The sequence below is a fragment of the Diabrotica virgifera genome, chromosome 3 (genome assembly GCF_917563875.1).
Source record: "Diabrotica virgifera virgifera chromosome 3, PGI_DIABVI_V3a".
Lineage (NCBI taxonomy): Eukaryota > Metazoa > Arthropoda > Insecta > Coleoptera > Chrysomelidae > Diabrotica > Diabrotica virgifera.
In genome coordinates this window covers 97,656,861-97,677,740 of record NC_065445.1, presented here as the reverse complement: position 1 = coordinate 97,677,740, position 20,880 = coordinate 97,656,861, and the positions used below count along the sequence as shown (strand labels likewise).

The 20,880-nt window shown below is 33.2% G+C and overlaps 1 protein-coding gene across 1 annotated transcript in view; it reads left to right on the top strand.

The window, feature by feature from the left end:
• The first annotated feature begins 659 nt into the window (after window positions 1-659).
• Window positions 660-20,880, top strand: part of LOC126881975 (arrestin homolog) — a 40,291-nt gene continuing 20,070 nt past the window's right edge. The window contains exons 1-3 of the mRNA XM_050646723.1: window positions 660-921; window positions 18,067-18,286; window positions 18,343-18,674. Of these exons, the coding sequence (XP_050502680.1) occupies window positions 757-921; window positions 18,067-18,286; window positions 18,343-18,674 (717 nt within the window). The 5' untranslated portion in view covers window positions 660-756. The remainder of the gene's footprint in view (window positions 922-18,066; window positions 18,287-18,342; window positions 18,675-20,880) is intronic.

The following is a 20,880-nucleotide window of genomic DNA, read 5'->3' as shown; positions in this document are numbered from 1 at the left end:
TAAGTTTTTTGGTTTTAGGACCTACTCTTCACAACCCAATAGGTCACCATAGCGCTCGAGTAACTGCAAATTTAGCATACTCTCCTCCCCTACTATAATGTCAAATTGTGGTCGCCAACAATGTCAGACGAATACGCTAGGTATCGTGTCAGTCATGCACGGAGCGAATATTCAGGTACCCCTAGAGTAGATCCTGATTTAAATCGGGTCAAATAAATATACAACAAAGAGATTCCAATGCAAAATAAAAAAAATATTTCAAAAGATGTTATTCAAAATATTTTAATTCAGTTTAATAAGATTAACAAGCAACATAACTTTGTGACGCGTATTCGTTAAGCCGCTTAAATCATGTTTATATTTATTTAATCGATAAAGCTCAACAGGCCATGAAGTAATAGAGCTAAAAATTTTACATTGTCCAATACAATTACTATTTATATTTTGTTTAAATCATTTTTATAGGAAATATGTATTATTTTTTCTGGAACGTCGCAGTATTTCGGTTGAAATTGGTTCTAATAATAAAATGAACGAATGCCTTTACATAACGCATACAAATCCCCCACGTTCAATTAGTCAAGGAAATCCTACATCGGTATATCCAATTAGTCCTTCTAATCCTGTTAGGAAACCCTCAGAAATCATTTAAAAACTCTCATGCTCCATGCTCTCTTCACTTCTGGTGGAAGTACCAAACGCAACTCATATAGCAAAGTCGCGTAACTCGCCTTCAACCTTTCTAAACAACAACAAATGGTGGTGGCCGTCAAAGTTTTCAAGAAAACAACACCTAATGGTAAAGTCACGGTATATCTTAGCAAGCGAGACTTCATCGATCATCTAGACCACACAGATCCCATCGATGGAGTGGTCGTTGTCGAAGATGGATACTTACAGGGCAGAAAGATCTACGGGCAGGTAAATCGTATTTTTATTATTACTTTTGTTGGCTTTTTTAGACTAATAGTAGGTATACATAATTGTAGATCATTAACATATTGACAACAGCTTCTCATATCATCATTTATTTATTTTTATTATTCTTGTCCTTCTTCTTCTTCTTCTTCTTCCTCTTTATAAGCATTTATGCTTGTTCATTGGCGGATTGATACCTCTGTGGAAGGTTGTCACTCCATCTTTTGCGCAGTCGGTCAATACTTCTTCTACCGATTGGTGATTTATATTTTGACCACACGTGTCTCTCCCATTCTGCTTATGTGGTCAATCCATTTTTTTGTATTTAGTGTCCATTCGTTTATACCAGTGTTTCTCAACGTGGGGCCCACGCCCCACAGAGGGGCAATTTGATTTTTAAGGGGGGCAATTCGAAAATGGACTCGACACGAGTTTAACTCTTTCGCCGAGATTTCGCTACTGGTCATTTAAATTCAATGCTAGGTTTCGGCACCAAATTTAACAAAAAAAGCAAATTCTTAAATAATTACGGTAAATAATTGTTAGATATTTTGCTAGACCAAAATATTAACTGGATGTTTTTCGGCGTCAAGTCAAACTTAGAATTTTAAAAAGAGAACATTAAAGTCTCTGTTTACTGCTCATACTTCAACTAATAATCGTGTTCTTGAGGCTAATTATTAAATTTCTTTATGACTTGCTTAAAAAGGAAAAAATCATACTATAGAGGAGAATTTAATAACATAATCAATATCAGCATTTCTTAACGGTTCTTGAAAAATATTTGTGACAAATATGTAAAAGCTTTGCAACTCAGTAACAATACTGTTAGCAGAAGAATAGACAAAATTAATGAAAATACTAAAAACAACTTGTGAAAAAGCTGAAATTAAGAAATCTGTCAGTGAAAATGGATGAATAAACTTTGAGAGACAGTGAGGCAGTATTGATAACTTCGGTAAGATAAAGAGTAGTTTGTTGAAAAATTGTTGTTCTGTAAATGACTAGAAAGCACCACTACCTAATGATATACCATTAAAAAATATAAAATCTTGTGATGCAGATGGTGCTCCTAATTATGATGGACAAGAAAAGTGGCTGCTTAAAATTGACGAAAGACGCGAATCCAGAAATGATTATTGTGCATTTTGTTATCCATAGGGAAAACTGGGTAGCTAAAAACATCTTGCTTGTTCTAAATGAAGTACTACATTCAGTAATAAAGTGTGTTAATGCTATTAAAGCTAATACCAAATGTGAGCGTCTCTTCAGGCTATTTTGTGAAGAACAAAATAAGACCCAATGAGACTTTTACTTCATACTGAAGTAAGGTGGCTACCTAACATGCTTGAAAAGATTTGTGGAGTTGTTTGATACCCTTTGAAAAAATTTGAACAGTTTCATTGACTCCAAAAATGTGAAGTAACTGACACCGTTTTACTAACTAATTTTCTGATTTAAAACAAATTGATTTTGGACATGGATATGATGCAGCCAATGTTAGAGGATTTATCTGATATATCAAATGTGCAGTATCAAGAACTCGCAGAATCATTGCAAAATAATGACACAAGTAAAAATTTATTTAATCAAAAAGAAACGATGGCTTTGCGAGGAAAGAGAAATCAAATATCCAAGTCCAACCAAATGTGCAAGAAAACTATTGCTACCATTTCCATCTTCATATTTAGCTGAATGTGAATTCAGTGCAGTAAATGATTTTCTGGTAAAAAAAAGAAATCAGCTGGATATAACACAACGTAAAGACTTGAGACTGAAGCTAACCAAATTGGAACCTCATATAAAATCTCTGTGCAGAAAGCATCAAGTACAAAATCTCACCAAAGTAAAATAATAAATTTATATAGAAAAATCTTTGAACAATTCAATTTTTTAATACTTATTAAAAATTATATATGTTACATAGGAGGGGTGCATAGGAATTTAAGAAAGGCTAAGGGGGGACATGGCCCAAAAAAGGTTGGGAAACACTGGTTTATACACTCATTGTCTTCTGTCTTCACTCCTCTTTCAATCAGTCAGTGTGTTTCCTGTAATTCTTCTCAGTACTCTTATCTCTAGTGTTTCCAGTAGTCTTTGTGTTATGGCTGTATCGGGTGTTGTTTCTAATGCATATGTTATTATTGGTCTTACAGTGGGCTTATAAATTCTTGATTTCATCTCAGTGTTAATATATCTGTTTCTGTTATTGAGGCATCCTGAAAGTCTATTTGCTTTTTGTACTTGATTTCTTACTTCCTTGCCCAGGTTTCCATTGCTAGACAGTGTAATTCCAAGGTATTTTATTTCCATTACTTGTTCAATACTGATGCCATCAATATCTATTTTACATCTGAGATTGGTTCTTTACTGATTACTACTGTTTTAGTTTTCTGAGATGAAATGTCATATTGAATTCTTTTGCTCTTTCTTAAATCTGTGGACTAATCTTTGCAGACTATCTTCATCTTGGGCTATCAATATTGCGTCGTCTGCGCAACAGAGTATTTTTACTTCTTTGTTTTCCATTTTGTATCCTCTTCCTTTGTTGATGATTGTGATTTCATCCATGATTAAATTGATAATAATAGGGCTCAATGAGTCTCCCTGTCTTATTCCGCTGCCTACCTATATGTATAGGGTCTGTAATAAGTTGTCCATCTATTCTGACTACCATTTTGTTGTTTTGGTAGATTGATGTTTTCAATAGTTTTTATGATATCTAGAGGAACTTTTTTTTATAAAGAAGATGGATTACCTACATATTTGAGTCTTACTGTGTCAAATGCTTTCTTCAAGTCAATCAGACATAAAAATACTGTTCGATTATATTCTCAGTGACTATATTCTCAGTGATTTCTCAGTAATTTGCTTTATGACGAAAATATTTTTATTCAAACGGAACATATCTACAATCTCAGAATTCATGATAGCTCCCAATATAATAGATACTAGACGGTTTTTCAGAATAGGCAGAAGATATTGAAAATGAGGTTACTTGTTCCACACTACCTCTCAATTTTACTTATTATCTATTCCCATTTTTTTGCTTTTTTGTTTACTGCTTTGCTGCAGGTCTACGATTTTTAAATTGTTCTCTCAGTTTACTAGCGCTCTTTGTTTGTCCATTGTAATGGATAATACGATAATGAACTATTTCAAATGGGAAATAAGCCACAATTTTACCAAAAAAATGAAATTTATTAACGTTTCGACGCCCAAGTTGGGTGTCGTTGTCAAAATACAAAATAATACTAAATAAACAAAAATGTTGTTGCTTAGTAAAAAATTCTTCTAATAATTTATTTAATCTGACTCATTTATATAGGCAATTCAGGCATGTATTATACATTTTAAAGTAAAAGACTTTAAAATGATATTGCCAAAAAGATAGTTCATTCGATTACATGAAATCAACCCCAGCTCAAGAATATCCGCCACAAAAAATCATAGCATGTGATCTGTCTTTAAAAAGACAACAAATGCAACGATGGCAGTAAAATTCTCGCGCTAGAGATTCCACAGTAAATCACGAGGGAAAACCAGGAAAAAACCTGTGATACTATCCCGACATTGTAAGTATTTGAGCTTACATTTAGTTTACTCTCAAAACTAATACCAATTTCTGACTTTAGTGTATGTATGCTATTTTAAATATTATAAATAGGTAATATTAATAATACATAGATATTATATAAATAAAACTAAAATATAAAATATGTACTAACTCGATATGTTAATGCCTTACTAATCGTGGTATTTTCTTTCTATTGACTTCCTCTTTTAGTATGGGTAACCACATCCTACTGCATTCTTCCGAGGAATTTGCGACACAATTGTTTTCATTTAGCATAATTAGAGCCGCTTCTTTGATTTTTCTCTTTTTACTATCTGTTTCTTTCAGGACTATACTTGAATCTCTCCACTGAACTCTATGTTCATTATCCCATGCGTGTTGACATATTTGAGATCTATCAAATTCTCTATTTTTAATATAAGACTGATGTTCACTTATTCTAACGTCTAATGATCTTGATGTTTCACATAAATAAAATTGTTCGCATTCACAAGGTATTTTATAAACACAATTCTTTCTTCTTTCTTGTTCATTGTTAGGTTTAGTTTTAGATAGAATAGATCTCAATGTGTTTGTTGTTTTGAATGTTGTTGAAATGTTGAATTTATTTCCTATTGTTTTGAGTTTCTCGGATAGTCCTTTTATATATGATATTGATATTTTCCTCGTATTATTTCTTGTGGATTTTATAGGATCCCGTTCTACGTTGTTCTGTTCCATTCGATCCAATCTTGACAATTCCTTATTTATAAACGATAAAGGATAATCATTTTTTAATAAAACAGATGTTAACAAATGTTTTTCTTCTAAAAATAAATTTTCGTTAGAACAAGTAATTTTGGCTCTATCATATAAGGATTGAATGATTCCCTTTTTAACGTTGATGTTGTGATTTGATTTGTAATTGAGATATCTGTTAGTGTGTGTTGGTTTCCTATACACTTGAGTCTCATCCAGTATCTTTCTTTGAGACTAAAACATCGAGGAAAGGTAGAGTGTTATTACATTCCTTTTTCATTGTAAACTTTATTGTCCCAATATTTATTATTTATCAAAAAATTTTATTATTTATTAAAAAATTTAATTTTTTGGTAAAATTGTGGCTTATTTCCCATTTAAAATAGTTCATTATAAAAATGTCACAAGGAAATAGTTTCAGGATAATACACGATATCTAGTAGTAATTATTGGTGTTTAATTTTTTGAAACATATATTCATAAAATATTAGCACTTCGAGTCAAGCAGGATCATGGCTTAGTTTACAATCTTCCCCCATTCCTGTTTGTTCTTCGCTTTTTCTTTCCAATTGCTTACATTGAGATACCTCAGGTCGTAATTAACTTAAAATGCATCTGGTCCTAGTCCTTCCTCTTCTCTTTTTATCACATATTGTAGCGCTTAACAAGATTTTTGGCATTCTAACTTAGTCATTATTTTGACATATCCTAACCATTCTAGTCTTTGAGCTCTTACTGCTTCGATTATATTAGGATCCTTATATAATTATTTTAACTCTTTGTTTGTTCTTCGTGTCCACTGATAGTTTATATCCTTCGAAGTATTTTTCTTTCCCATACTTGTAACATTGAACGCTCGGTTTGTGTCTTAGTCCAGGGATCATAGTATGGGATCACCAGCAGGAGAATTTTACTCTCATACTTGCATGTGGTTGTCTTCTTAAAGACAAATCACATGCTATAATTTTTTTCTCAGGAATATTCTTAACTTAAGGTTGATTTCATGTAATCGAATCTTCCAATAAAGTCGTCCCAGGAACGTAACTCATAAATATTGGCAATATCATTTTAAATACACCTACTTTAAAATGTATAATATACAGGGTGAGTCATGAGGAACTGTACTTACTCCCACCTCGTATGCAGGCTTCTATGGGGATTAACAAATGACCATTAAAATGTGTCTGCTCCCATTGTTTAATATTATACAGGGCGAGTTGTTAATTTTTACAGAAATTTTATTCGTCATAATTTTTGAACGGCAAGATCGACGTGTCTCTTATTTTGGTCAATCGTTACACTATTACCACCCAATCAACTGATTTATTCAAACAAAAAATATCAGGTCCGGATTTAAAAAATTTGTTTGTTTTGGCATTAGAAAAAAATTTCATCCTGTATAAATTAATGAATTAAATGAAATGGTTTATCGAGAAAATATCAATACGAGACAAGAACTAAGTAATTGATAAAATTATTGATTCTTGTAACATTATTAGAAATGATGCCTTAACTCTCAGGAGGTCTATTAGACAGTTGATTGTCCGACAAAGATGGATTTCATTTCAAAAATCTGCTATAAATCTCAAAAAAAAATTTGTTTTATTATTTTATTTGTTTCTTAAGTTCTTTTATGTATCTATGTATACAATTGTTCTACACACATACATATTCTTAAATTTACTTAAACATGCAAATAAATCCGTTTATGTTCAATTAAACTGGGAGATATTAACAGAAGTTCCGCCACGATTTTCTAAGTCCTGCCCTTTGCAATACTGGAAGGTTAGAGAAGGTACTTACAATATGTGGAAAAATCCACGGGTTTCCTGTGAAAATTAGATTTTCCATGAAAAAAAAATTGGGAGTGACGATGAATTTTTAAGTCCTGCCATATCCATAGAATAACAGGATACTATCTATTTTATGAAGAAAATTTTTTGGGCAGGATGGTTGCAAAAGGACTAAGGGAGTATACAGATATAAAAACATGTAATGAAAATAATCAAATTTTCATAATTTTCTAAGTCCTGCCAACTTAATAAATTAATCATATTTATTTCAAAATGACCAAAAAAAAATGTTGGCATGACGTCACCTAATATTTAACTGCACTTGTTTCTTGGAAAATTCTGTATAAAATTTTCACTCTGGTTCCGTGATTTTCTAAGTCATAAAATAAATTTTGTTATAAAATAAATAATTTCAGTAGACATTATTCAAAATGGCAGGATGTTTAGTTACACCTTTTTTACTATATAAAGTTAAAAAATTTGTAAGAAAATTCGTGGAAAATTACACGATTTTCTAAGTCATGCCATTTCGCACATATCTCAAGAAGGTTAATATAAATCTATTTTCAAAGAGGCAGGATGGTTGTATAGTTATTTCGTATAAAAAAATTAAATTGTGTGTCTGTAAAATTATTTCAGGGTGTAATACAAACATATTCATATCACCACAATTTTCTGAGTCATACCCTGTCGAGTATGCTTAAAAAACACTAATCTAAAACCGTTTACAACTTGGCAGGATAACCGCAAAGATGAATAATACAAAAAATTAATTTGTATATCATTAAAACAATCGTATCCTATTAAATATTATTTTCCTTAATAATGTCTCGGAATTTTTACATACTTTTCAAATCTAATAGCAAACTGTAACATCTTTATTTTAAGTAATTAGTGTTTACGCACATTTATACTGATATCTGACAATACGAACCAGTACGCCAATGCGGCTAATATTAATACATATATGGTTCATTTTTTACTACCCCACGCTCTCAAGCAGAGGGGATTGAAGTTCACCAAAGGCAGATTCCAGAACCCCATTCGAGTCAAAACATTCAGAGAAGCAACACACATATTAACCTTTTATTTTTTAATACTGTTATATATCTAGTTTACTCAATATACGTTTAAATTCAAAAATATTAACAAGTGCGAAGTGATTTACGACCACCCATCAACCTTTTTCTTCAGCTTCGTATAAACAAACATTTTGGTTCTTCGAGCAAATATATAATTAATTACCAGTGTCCTAGTGATCGCAGACAGGCAGACAGACACGCCCAGTTTAAAAAAGGTCAGTGTTCACATTTTCATATACCTACCCTTAAAATATCTTGATTTATAAGTACTGAAATCTGATAATGGAGAATTCTCACGACGAGGTCGAGGCGCGTGTTGAAGCGAGATTCAAGTGGGTCCTAATTTAAACGTCGGCAAAGAGAGATATAATATATAATAATGGTGGAAAAGAAAGAGAACGCAGATACCCTACAAGACGGTAAAATTAGTAATATTTACACTTTGTGATAAAATGTCCCGAATATGTCCCGAAGAATACAGGCAACCAAAAAGTTGACCGCTCTCAGTGGTGGAGATAAAAATATTAGTTGGTTTTTTTAATTCTCACAATGATAAAAATTAGAACAAAACGTAGTTTGACCATAAAATTACCACGCCACTGATCATACCCTCGGCTGACGAGACATCCACACTATCCACAGGCTAATAAATTTTAGCATTTGGTGTTATTTTAAGGGTCATAAATACCAAATTTTGACAGAAATTTCTCTATCTCTTCTTACGTTTAATCTTTTTCACGTTGGGTTGAATTCCGTTTTCAGTTTTTATCTTTTTCTGTTACATTTTTTTATTTCACTCATAATGTCGCAACACGCTCTGTCAGTTTTCCTCTTAACAGAAACGTGGTATTTTATTTACGATAAGACATTTTTGAGTTTATGTTAAAAGATTTAATTGCTTCACGGGCAAACTGCATTTTTATCTTTTTTATGTCATAGACGGGGTGTCATTTTTATCTTTGACATTTTAAATATTTATAGTTTCGAATTTTGAACATTTTTAAGGGTTATTTAAACATTTATTTCACAAACTTTACAAACATTTTTTAAGGGTTATTTAAACATTTATTTTACAAATACGTTGGGCTCGAATCATTACACAATAATACATTTAATTACATTTATATTTTTCTTTAGACGCTTCTTCTTCTTTTATCAATTATTATAGGTAGTAGGTATTTTTACATTTTATAATTGTTGCATTTTACAATTTTTACATTTTTTGACATTATCTACATTAGGTACATACTATAATTTATTTTACATTTTATTTTACACCTTTCTTCTACTTTAACAAATATTATAGTAGGTATTTTTGCATTTTACATTTCCTTTTACATTTATCTTTTTATTTGAATATTGATCACAATGTCAAAACAAAACAAAAAGGAATCAGAGCATTTACAAACAGAACAGAACAAACGAACAACTATCAAAAATCACCTTACGAGATTTAGCGCATACTTTAACACCATTAAAACACAAGATCAGCCTGATTTAACGGAGTTAAATGCTAGGCTTGTAAGGGCTGAAAAATTGATTGACCAATTTGAAGAAGCTCAACAAATCATCGAAAATTTGGACAGTAAGTGTGATGAAAATTATAGAACTGTTCATGAGCCAGAACGATGTAGTTTTGAGAACATGTTTCATGCGCTAATGGCCGAGGTAACACACTTTTTAAACACTAAAGCTCCTGATAACCCTGTCGACCATCAAGACAGTGCTAGCACATCAGGTTCTCGGGCGGGCAACCTTCTACATTCGGTAAAGCTGCCTATCCTGAATTTGCCTTCGTATGACGGGAGCCTGGAAACCTGGATGTTTTTCCGTGACAGTTTTTCATCCATAATACATGAAAACGATGCTCTAGCAAATGTCCAAAAATTCCATTACCTACAGCTCTCCTTAAAAGGGGAGGCTGCAGAAACAATCAGCTCGTTGCAAATATGTGATGCAAATTATGAAGTAGCATGGTCGCTTATTAAAGAACGGTTTGAAAACAAGCAACTTCTAATAAATTTTCACATCAAATCTTTATTTAACCTACCGGCATTACAACAAGAGTCACACACTGGACTTAGGCAACTTCTAAACGGGTTACAAAAACATTTAAATGCTTTGGAAGTTTTGGAACGTCCCACCAAACACTGGGACGATATTTTAATATACTTATTGACCAGCAAATTCGATAACGCTACCAGACGCTCTTGGGAGAACAAAATTAATGCTAGCGAAATTCGCACACTCTCTCAGTTGACTGAATTCTTAAAAGATAAATGTCGAATGCTACAAACGTTGGAAACCGAAACCAAACAGTCAAGTAATAAATCTAATAGTAACTTTAAACAAAGGGAAAAAACAAAGACCTTTCTTACTAACACAACAAAACAATGCGTTTTTTGTAACAATGACCATAACATTTATCATTGTGAATCATTTCTAAACTTAACACCTTCTGAACGTTTAAATAGAGCTAAAGGTTTACGATTGTGCATTAATTGTTTAAACAACAATCATTCCACAAAACAATGTCACTCTTCCGGTTGCAAGAAATGTGGTAAGGTCCACAACACTCTGTTGCATTTTCCAAAGCAGCCAGTTCAACAAACTTCTGTAGAGGCTGACATTCCTATTGACATTCCACAGGCCAACGAGACTTCTTCTAACTATTCTTCTTTAACATGTCATTCACCTGCCAAATCACAAATTTTACTCTCTACTGCCATGGTTAAAGTAGCTGATAAAAATGGCAATCTACACGATTGTAGAGTTTTACTTGACAGCGCTAGCCAATCTAACTTTATTAGTCAACGTTTACACAACATTTTACAATTGCCTAAAACAAAGACTAACACATCTATATTTGGTATCGCTCAAATGCACAAAAACATTAACTATTGTGTGTCTGTTGAAATGAAATCGACAATAAATGATTTTAACAAGAAACTGACTTGCTTAATACTGCCTAACATCACAGGATGCACGCCACAATTTTCATGTGACCCTGCCACTCTGAATATCCCAAATCATATTACTCTTGCAGACAAACTTTTTTACAAACCCGCCAATATTGACCTACTTATTGGTGCGGACACGTTTTGGGACTTACTGTGCATTGGTCAAATTAAATTGGGAACCAACTATGGTCCCATGTTACACAAAACTAAACTGGGTTGGATTATTTCAGGCCCTATTTCTGCTACTAAGTCTTCTAATGATGCACAGAATTGCTACGTTTCGACTGAAACTGACTTCAACGAAACACATACACACTACGGCAAATTCTGTGAAACTTATTTCAAGGAGACGACTTCACAAAACAATGACGGTATATTTACTTTATCAATTTCTTACAAACATCCCCTTTCCTCTTGGGGGGACTCTACCAAACAACATATTAACTTACACCGCTTTTCCTCTTGGGTGGACTTTACAAAACAATTTCTCAACTTACTACTATTAATATTACTATTATTATTTACTATTTTTACCACTACTTCTAAAATTATACTTCAAAAACTTTGGAGATTAAAGATTTCATGGGATGAGTCTTTGCCCCATGACCTACACAGTTTGTGGTCAAACTACAGCTCACAGTTGTTGTCCATACTTAACGATCTTAAAATACACACACCTTTCTTTACCAAAATCATATCTCCATTCAACTGCATAGATTTTGTGATGCATTGGAGTATGCGTTTGGCCTACGATGTACTGACACAACTTGAGAAAATTAATCTTAAACTTATTTTGCTCCTAAATAAAGGTAGCTTCAATTAAGAGCGTCACCGTATACGAACTTCAACTATCCGGTGTTCTTTTTCTTTAATACTACTACTTAGAGTGTATATAGTACTCTGTATTACTTTTACTTTCTGTAATACTTTTACTACTTCATTACTTCCTTTACTACTTTACAATTTACACTTTACAATTTACAACTTACACTTTACAATTTACAATTAGACTCAATTTAGAGAACACGTACAATGGGCACGACTCTACAACAATTGTACTTGCTTGGATATAATACTTATCCTCACTTATCAATTGAATCTAAGAGACAAATCTCCTCTCATGGAAATCAATTTTCACGCTTAACTTCTTCTGGGTATTTTCTACATCCGGCATTGACTATGCTGGAACATTTCCTTTATCGTGACAGGACGGGAAGAAACTTCAAAACTACCAAAGCATATATTTTATTATTCGTTTGCTTTGCAACTAAGGCCATCCATTTGGAAGTTGTAAGCGACTTAACGACTGATTGTTTCTTAGCAGCCTTACCTACGTCGGTTTATGTCTAGACGAGGTAAATGCACAACAATATATTCAGACAATGGAAGCACATTTGTTGGAGCAAAAAACGAGATAAAAAACTTCTTAGCTTCTAACGCTATTGACATTGAAACTAATTTAGCTTGTGATGGGATACAGTGGAATTTCATAATTCCTAGAGCGCCACATCAAGGTGGATTATGGGAAGCGGGAGTAAAGTCCGTAAAACACCACCTTAAAAGAGTGGTCGGCGACGCCTCTTTAACTTTCGAACATTTTACCACGTTTCTGTGTCAGGTGGAAGCATGCTTAAATTCAAGACCCATTTGTCCTCTTTCCTCCGACCCTAGTGATCCTACTGCCTTAACTCCTGCGCATTTCCTGATTGGAGATACCCTCACGTCAATTCCTGACCCCATCAATTACTGCGACATTAAGGAGAATAGACTTTCTCAATATGAACGAATGCAGCAGCTACGCCGACATTTTTGGACCAGGTGGTCCAAGGAGTACATTTCCACTTTGCAACAACGAGTAAAGTGGAAGCAGAACTGTCAACAACACTTACATATCGGAACATTGGTTCTGATCAAAGAAGATGGTCTACCACCTTTGAGATGGAAGCTCGGACGCATCCTCGAAACTCATCCCGGTAAGGACGGCGTTATCCGCTCCGTGACGGTGAAGACCGCATCCAGCATCTTCAAGAGACCTGTGGTGAAACTGTGCGTGTTACCGTCTCAAGGTGAATCGCAGTGAGACATTTATTTTAAACAATCTTAATTTTTTTTATTTTATTTTGCACAATTTTAACTTTACTGACTCTACGCTTTGTTACTATTTAGCTCGGACAGTGAAGCGTAGTGAGCAATTATTTGAACAATTTTAATTTTACTGTTCGTCGAACAATTTTGATTTTACTTTACTTTGAACAATTTAAATTTACTTTATTTTAAATACCTTTAATTTGCTATTTTACTTTCGTTTTTGTATATATCCTACTTTATTACTATTTTACTTACATTTACATGCTTTATTACTAGTACAAAGAATGTAAAGGATCTGACTGTTTTTGGTGACTTTACTGTAAGTAACCAATTGAAACCCGATGGTTTCAAGGGGGGACTTATGTTTACGCACATTTATACTGATATCTGACAATACGAACCAGTACGCCAATGCGGCTAATATTAATACATATATGGTTCATTTTTTACTACCCCACGCTCTCAAGCAGAGGGGATTGAAGTTCACCAAAGGCAGATTCCAGAACCCCATTCGAGTCAAAACATTCAGAGAAGCAACACACATATTAACCTTTTATTTTTTAATAGTGTTATATATCTAGTTTACTCAATATACGTTTAAATTCAAAAATATTAACAAGTGCGAAGTGATTTACGACCACCCATCAACCTTTTTCTTCAGCTTCGTATAAACAAACAATTAGATCATATTTTTATCTAAGTAAATGCAATAAAAGTAAATAAACAATTTTTACAATTTATTGGATATAGTAGGGAATTTACCTACCCATTATATTATACAGGATGTCCAGAAGCTCTCATAACAAACGAAAACCGGAGATTTCTCAGATAATTTTAAGAAAATTTAACTCAATTCACCTAGTTCAAAAATGTTTCCGTGGAAAGCTAGAGCTCTTTAAAGATGGCGTCTTGTAAATCATCATCGTCATAATTCAACCCGGATCTATCCAATGCTGGATATAGGTCTCCCTTAGTCTTCTCCATGCATTTCTGTCCTGTGCTGTCTGCATCAAGTTTCTGTCGATCCGTTTGATGTCATCAGACCATCTGGTTGGCGGACGACCTCTACTTCGATATGCTTCGTCTAGAACAGCGGTTCTCAACCTTTTTGAGTAATGTACCACCTACAGTTATTTTTATTATTTTTGGTACCACCTATACTTTTAAATTGTGTTATCAATACCTACTAAGTACTACTATTTTAGTTTTTTCCGTGTTTTGTGTACCACCGCCAATAATGATATGTACCACCAGTGGTACATGTACCACAGATTGAGAACCTCTGGTCTAGAAGAAGCATATCGAAGTCTTGTAATTAGTTTCTTTAAAATAACTACAGAACGCTTTTATTTGGAAAAACGAAAACTGGTACACTTATTTATCTTCCAGAGGTCAATTGTCAAATGTCAATCAATTGTCAATTTTTAGTACCGGTCATAGGGGTCCGTTTTGGGTACGGAAACGGATATTTTATCGAATAACTTTTCTGTCTAACTTTTAAGCATTTCTGACACTCGATTATTAAATTCTGGGATAGTTTTGTACTAAAAGGTACTTTTGCTTTAACTCGGAAGAATACGCAGTGTTCTAAAAAATCGATTTGAAAAATTTTTCGTTTTTTGGTTTTTTGAGTTTAAAAGAATTGATAAAAATTCTATTTAGGAAAACGAAAACTGCTACGTTTATTTCTCTTCCAGAGATGAATCGATTTTATCGATCCGTCTTGGGTAGATCAACGGATATTTTATCTCATAACTTATTGGTCTTTAAATTTTTAGACATTTTTGAGAGTAGAGTATTAAATTATGAGGTATTCTAGTACTAAAAGTTACTCTTGCTTTAAGCCGGCAAATACACCGTTTTTTTTAATTTTTTTTTAAATTTTTTCAAATTCAACAAACGAAAAATTTTAAAATGGATTTTTCCAGAAAACCGTGCATCCTACTGACTTAAAGCAGGAGTAACTTTTAGTACTAGAATACCTCTCAATTTAATAATCTAGTGTCAAAAATACCTAAAAGGGAAAGACAAAAAAGATTCCTATGACCGGTACTAGAGATTCGCAATTGATGGAATCGATTTATCTCTGGAAGAAAAAAAGGCGGACCAGTTTTTGTCTTTCGAATTGGAAGCGTTCTGGAGATATAAAAAACTAATTACAACGCGCCATCTGTAAAGAGCTTTAGCTCCCTTAGGCAGGCTTACAATATTACACTTACCAATATTTCAGCCAACAAAATTCAAATCTAATATAAAAGTGTGAAATCGGTTTTTCTGTTGTTATCAATAAATTTTTGTTGCATAGCAATTTTATGCCGCCTATCTATTTGTTGTTATCAATATATTTTTGTTGCATAGCAATTTTATCCCGCCTTCTTACTTGTTCGAACACAAAATACACACGCATGTAACAGGCGCTAAGTTGCCGCACTCAACTGGTTTTCGTGATATTGTAGGATTGTAGATATTGTCCTGATATTGTTTCCTATATTTGATAGCAAAATGTACTAACACTAACAACACCAAAATAAATCGATTTTTAAATACAGCATCTATCTACTTGCAACTTTTTGCATTGTGTTCAGGATAACATCAGGAAAAGGTGTACAATATAAAAATGGGTGGAAATTGCATTTTAGTGCATAACATGCATTCAAAAGTGCATAAACCTGTCAAAATCAGTGTATTAAGGGCACAATTTTGTTATTTGGGAGGTTTATGGAGTTACGAATACGCAGAACCGACCTCCGAATCACCTAGTGCCCAGAGTTGCTGCTAAGGCACGTCATCTGGAGTTTCGTGGGATATCGGCAATAAATTAAAGAAAACCGATTATTCGAGGGTTTTTGGGATGGCCGAACACGAATATCACATTACAACCGACCCTCGGAGCACCTGGTGCCCAGGGTGACTGATCCCGAATTTAGAGAGTTGTTGGAGGTCGATTCTGATGGCGTATTTATGTTCAGCAACCACAAAACTCCTCGAGTAATCCACTTGCATCACTTTAGTGTCTGAAAGCTTCGAAATTTAAGAATATGGCGTATATATTAGTCACCCCGAGCACTAGTATGCCCCACCCTGTATACAAAATAAGCATAAAACCATCCTGCCTCTTTGTAAATAGACTTATATTAAGATTCTTGAAACATGTGCAAAATGGCATGACTCAGAAAATCGTTGACTTTTTCACGAATTTTCTTACAAATCTAGGACTCCTGCCGTCTTACAAGAACCGTTTAACCTTCCTGCCGAGTACCGAAAAGGTATTGATTGTATTTGAGTATTATAACTTTTTAAAGGCAGGACTAAGAAAATCACGGAATCAGGGTGAAAATTTTCCGCAGAATTTTCCAAGGGACAAGTATACTTAAACATTAGGAGACGTCATGCCAAATTTTTTTGGATCATTTTGAAATAAATATTTTTAGTTTATTTAGTTCGCAGGATCTAGAAAATCATGAAAATTTCATTATTTTCCTTACATGTTTGTATACATATATACTCCGTTACCCCGTTTGTAACCCTCCTGCCCAAAAAATTTTCTTCATAAAATCGATAGTATCCTGTCTATCTACGGATATGGCAGGACTTAGAAATTCATCGCAAAACCCTATTTTTATTTTTTGGGAAAATCTAATTTTTACAGGAAAATGTCACAGGAAATTTGTGGATGTTTCCACAGTTTGTAAGTACATCGTCTACCCTTCCAGTATTGCAAAAGGCAGGACTTAGAAAATCGTGGCTGAACTTCTGTATAATATCTCCCGGTCTAAATGTTCTACATTCTACATAATATGTATTTTTTTTTCGTTAATTTAAAAAATTAATTTACTGTATTTTGCCTTTTAAAATAAAACTCTGAGAATTCAAAAAAACGACACTACCTATGAGTCACTAGACAGATACTATACAGGGCGATGTTTAAATATTATTCAAAACAACCTCTTCCTTTTGAAATTCTGGAACTTAGCTAAAAGGGTTTTATTATTTACAACGTTTAGCACAAGCTGTGAAAGTATTAATACATATGTATAAATTAAATATTGGTTAAAAAAATAGATTTTGCAAAAAAAAATATTTTTTTTAAATCTGTGGTCCTTTTTTTTATAAAAAATTAAGTAATTGTATGGGGAAAAAAATAAATATGCCATTTTAATTGCCTATTTGTCTAATTTGTAAAATTATTGTTAGAGTTTTCAAAAACCGTATACAGGGTGAAATTTTTTTCTAAGACCAAAACAAACTAATTTTTTAAAGCCGGACCTGATTTTTTTTTGTTTGAATAAATCAGTTGATTGGGTGGTAATAGTTGGTAATAGTGTAACGATTGACCAAAATAAGAGACACATCGATCTTACCGTTCAAAAATTATGACGAATAAAAATTTCTGTAAAAATTAACAACTCACCCTGTATATTATTAAACAATGGGAGTAGAAACATTTTAATGGTCATTTGTTATTCCCCATAGGCGGCTTCATACGAGGTAGGAGTATGTACAGTTCCTCATGACTCACCCTGTATGTCTGAAATGTCAATATGAATGAGTCAGTTAAAATTAAATTATATTAGAAGACTTTTTTACCAAGCAGCAAAAACAAAATATTTAATTTTCTAATGTAATGTATTTTGAGAACGATTTCCAAAGTGGAAATCAAAACGTCAATAAACTTAATTTTTTTAATTTTATTTACGAATGTTTTAGTAGTATATTTTTGATTAATTATTTATTTATTAGTTCTTTTTTTGTGGCCAAATTTGTTATGCATATGGTTTGAAGTTAGTCATACCATAACATCAAAGTTCTGAGATTTATTTAAATTTTCCTCAAAAATTATAAGCTTTTTATTTTGTAACAAATCAGATTATTGTACATTACTTTTTACTTTATATTATTTAAAACCGTAGGTCCTCACCGTCTACCGCTATGGTAGAGAAGAGGATGAAGTCATGGGAGTCAAATTCAGTAAGGAAATGGTCGTAGCCAGTGAACAACTGGTGCCCTTGAAGGAAAAACAACCGTTGACTCCCGTGCAGGAAAAATTGATCAGCAAATTGGGGGCAAGTGCCCATCCCTTTACCTTCCATTTTCCTGATATGTCACCATGTTCCGTTACTCTTCAACCAGGTGAGATCTTAAACATACTTTGAATAAATACGCTTATACGTTTCTGTTTTTTGTAGGTGAGGACGACCAGGGTAAACCTCTGGGAGTTGAATATTATGTTAAATGTTATGTGGGTTCCAACGAAGAGGACAAGGGTCACAAACGTAGCATCGTCCAGCTAGCAATCAAGAAACTTCAGTACGCCCCAGTTAACAAGGGCGCCAGTCGTCTTCCAAGCTCTTTGGTGTCCAAAGGTTTTACATTCTCCAGTGGAAAGATCAACCTGGAAGTCACTCTCGACAAGGACATCTATTATCATGGAGAGAAGATCGGGGCGAACGTTATGATCAGCAATAATTCGAGAAAGCAAGTCAGAAATATCAAGGTGTATGTTGTGCAGCATTGCGAGGTAATTTAAATTTATGAATATGTATGAAGAACTTGTGGTCCTAACTCCATCTCTTGAGCTTTCATCAGACACTATTGCGGTCTCAGCCTTCTGTAGGTACCTTATAAATTGAAAACAATACCACAATACAATGTCTTCTGTGTCCATTTTTTCCGTTTTTTACATCTTTTTCTATATCGTACAATTACCTATTCCTGCTCACATTACATAATATAGTCCTGTCGCCAAGGGGGGTACAACGGCCTCCTTAATTCAGATGGGCTTACCCAAGTTTTTTTATGTATTTTGACCCGTAGAACACGAATTTTTTGGGTAACAATTGATCCGGATGTCGATAAGATTGTTATAAACAAAGAATTTGACCAATCACATAACAGCGATTTTTCGCAAAACAAAATATTTTTTGTATTTTCTGGGTGATTCTAAGCAAAAATAGCAAAAATGTTATTACAAGTTTTTTTGGTAGAATGCATAGTTTTCGACATAAACGCGGTTGAACTTTCAAAAAATCGAAAAATTCATTTTTGAACCCGAATAACTTTTGATTAAAAATTAAAATAGCAATTCTGCTTACTGAATTTGAAAGTACAAGGCAAATTCTATCGGTTTTGATTATTTGCATTGCTAAAAATTAATTTTTTATTGTTAAACAAAACTATAAACAAATAGTGTTTCCCGTGCCCAATGCATGCGTTTTAATGTACCTACGTAATCTACGTAGAAATTGTCTGTATGCGCGCCTACTCGTTCGATTTTAAACGAGAAATGCATTGAAAACATCATTTAAGCACTATGTGTTTATAGCTTTGTTTAACAATAAAAAAATAATTTTTAGAAATAAAAATAATCAAAACCGATAGAATTTGATTTGAACTTTCAAATGCGGTAAGCAGAATTGGTGTTTTATTTTTTAATGAAAAGTTATTCGGGTTCAAAAATTGCAGTTTTTCGATTTTTTGAAAGTTCAACCGCGTTTATGTCGAAAACTATGCATCCTACGAAAAAACATTTTATACTTAGAATGGGCCCAGAAAATACAAAAAAAATGTTTTGTTTTGCGAAAAATCGCTGTTACGTGATTCCTCAAGTTCTTTGTTTATAACAATCTTATCGACATCCGGATCAATTGTTACCCAAAAAATTCGTGTTCTACGGGTCAAAATACATAAAAAAACTTGGGTAAGTCCATCTGAATTAAGGAGGCCGTTGTACCCCAGTACCCCTCCTGGAGACAGGACTAATACATATATCTTGATTTTACTAACTATATCTGGTGGACTTTTTCTTAATTACCTACTGTCTTATTGCACAGTTGTTTTCACGACTCTACCATCGTAATCACCTTCATCTCATTTACTAATCGTAATCACCTTCATCTCATTTACTACTGTTCTGACAAGTTGACTACATTTATAGTCCCAAACTCTACAGTCTAAAATTAAGAAAAGAGATTATAATATATAATAATCATAGGTGAGTCTTCTACAGCTGGCGCTGCTTCTTGCATCCTAATAGTCCTGGATCACGAGTACCAAATAAAAAATTACTATGATAATAGTAAGCTGAAAATTTGTTCATAAACCTCTGGCTTTAACGGCGTCGAGTTGAACAAACTTTGATGTATTTGAACATTGTAACAGGGGAATCTTTAATTGTAGAACATGATAAACATGTCACCCGGACACGTTTATTATTGTTAAAATCAGCAGGCTGTTTTTAAGTTTACTTAACATCCAACGTTATATAATTTATGAAAAAATGTTTGCCCGACAAAAATGTTAGGCATTTTAACCAGTAGAACATGTCAAATGACAGCAATTATGTTGGTGTTGTCTGATTGTTCCATGAGAGTTTAAAAAAGGATGAAAAATCATGTAAGATATATAATGTATTATAGACAGTATGATCATGTTCCACAATTAAAGATTCTCCTGTTCCAGTGTTTCCATACATTAAAGTTTGTCCGACTCGATACCGTAAGCTATGAACGAATTTTCAGCTTGCTATTAATAATCTTTTAAGAGAAAATGAAAATGTAGTATGTCAAAGTGTGTAAATAATTTTATTTCCTTAGCTGAGCGCTTTCGACATAAACGTCATCATCGGAGCTAATGGTCAAATACTAAAAAAGTACCGCTACATAGAGGTGTAAAAAAGTGCATCTTAGGAATGTACATTTGATTTTTAAATTTTGAATGCTAACTTA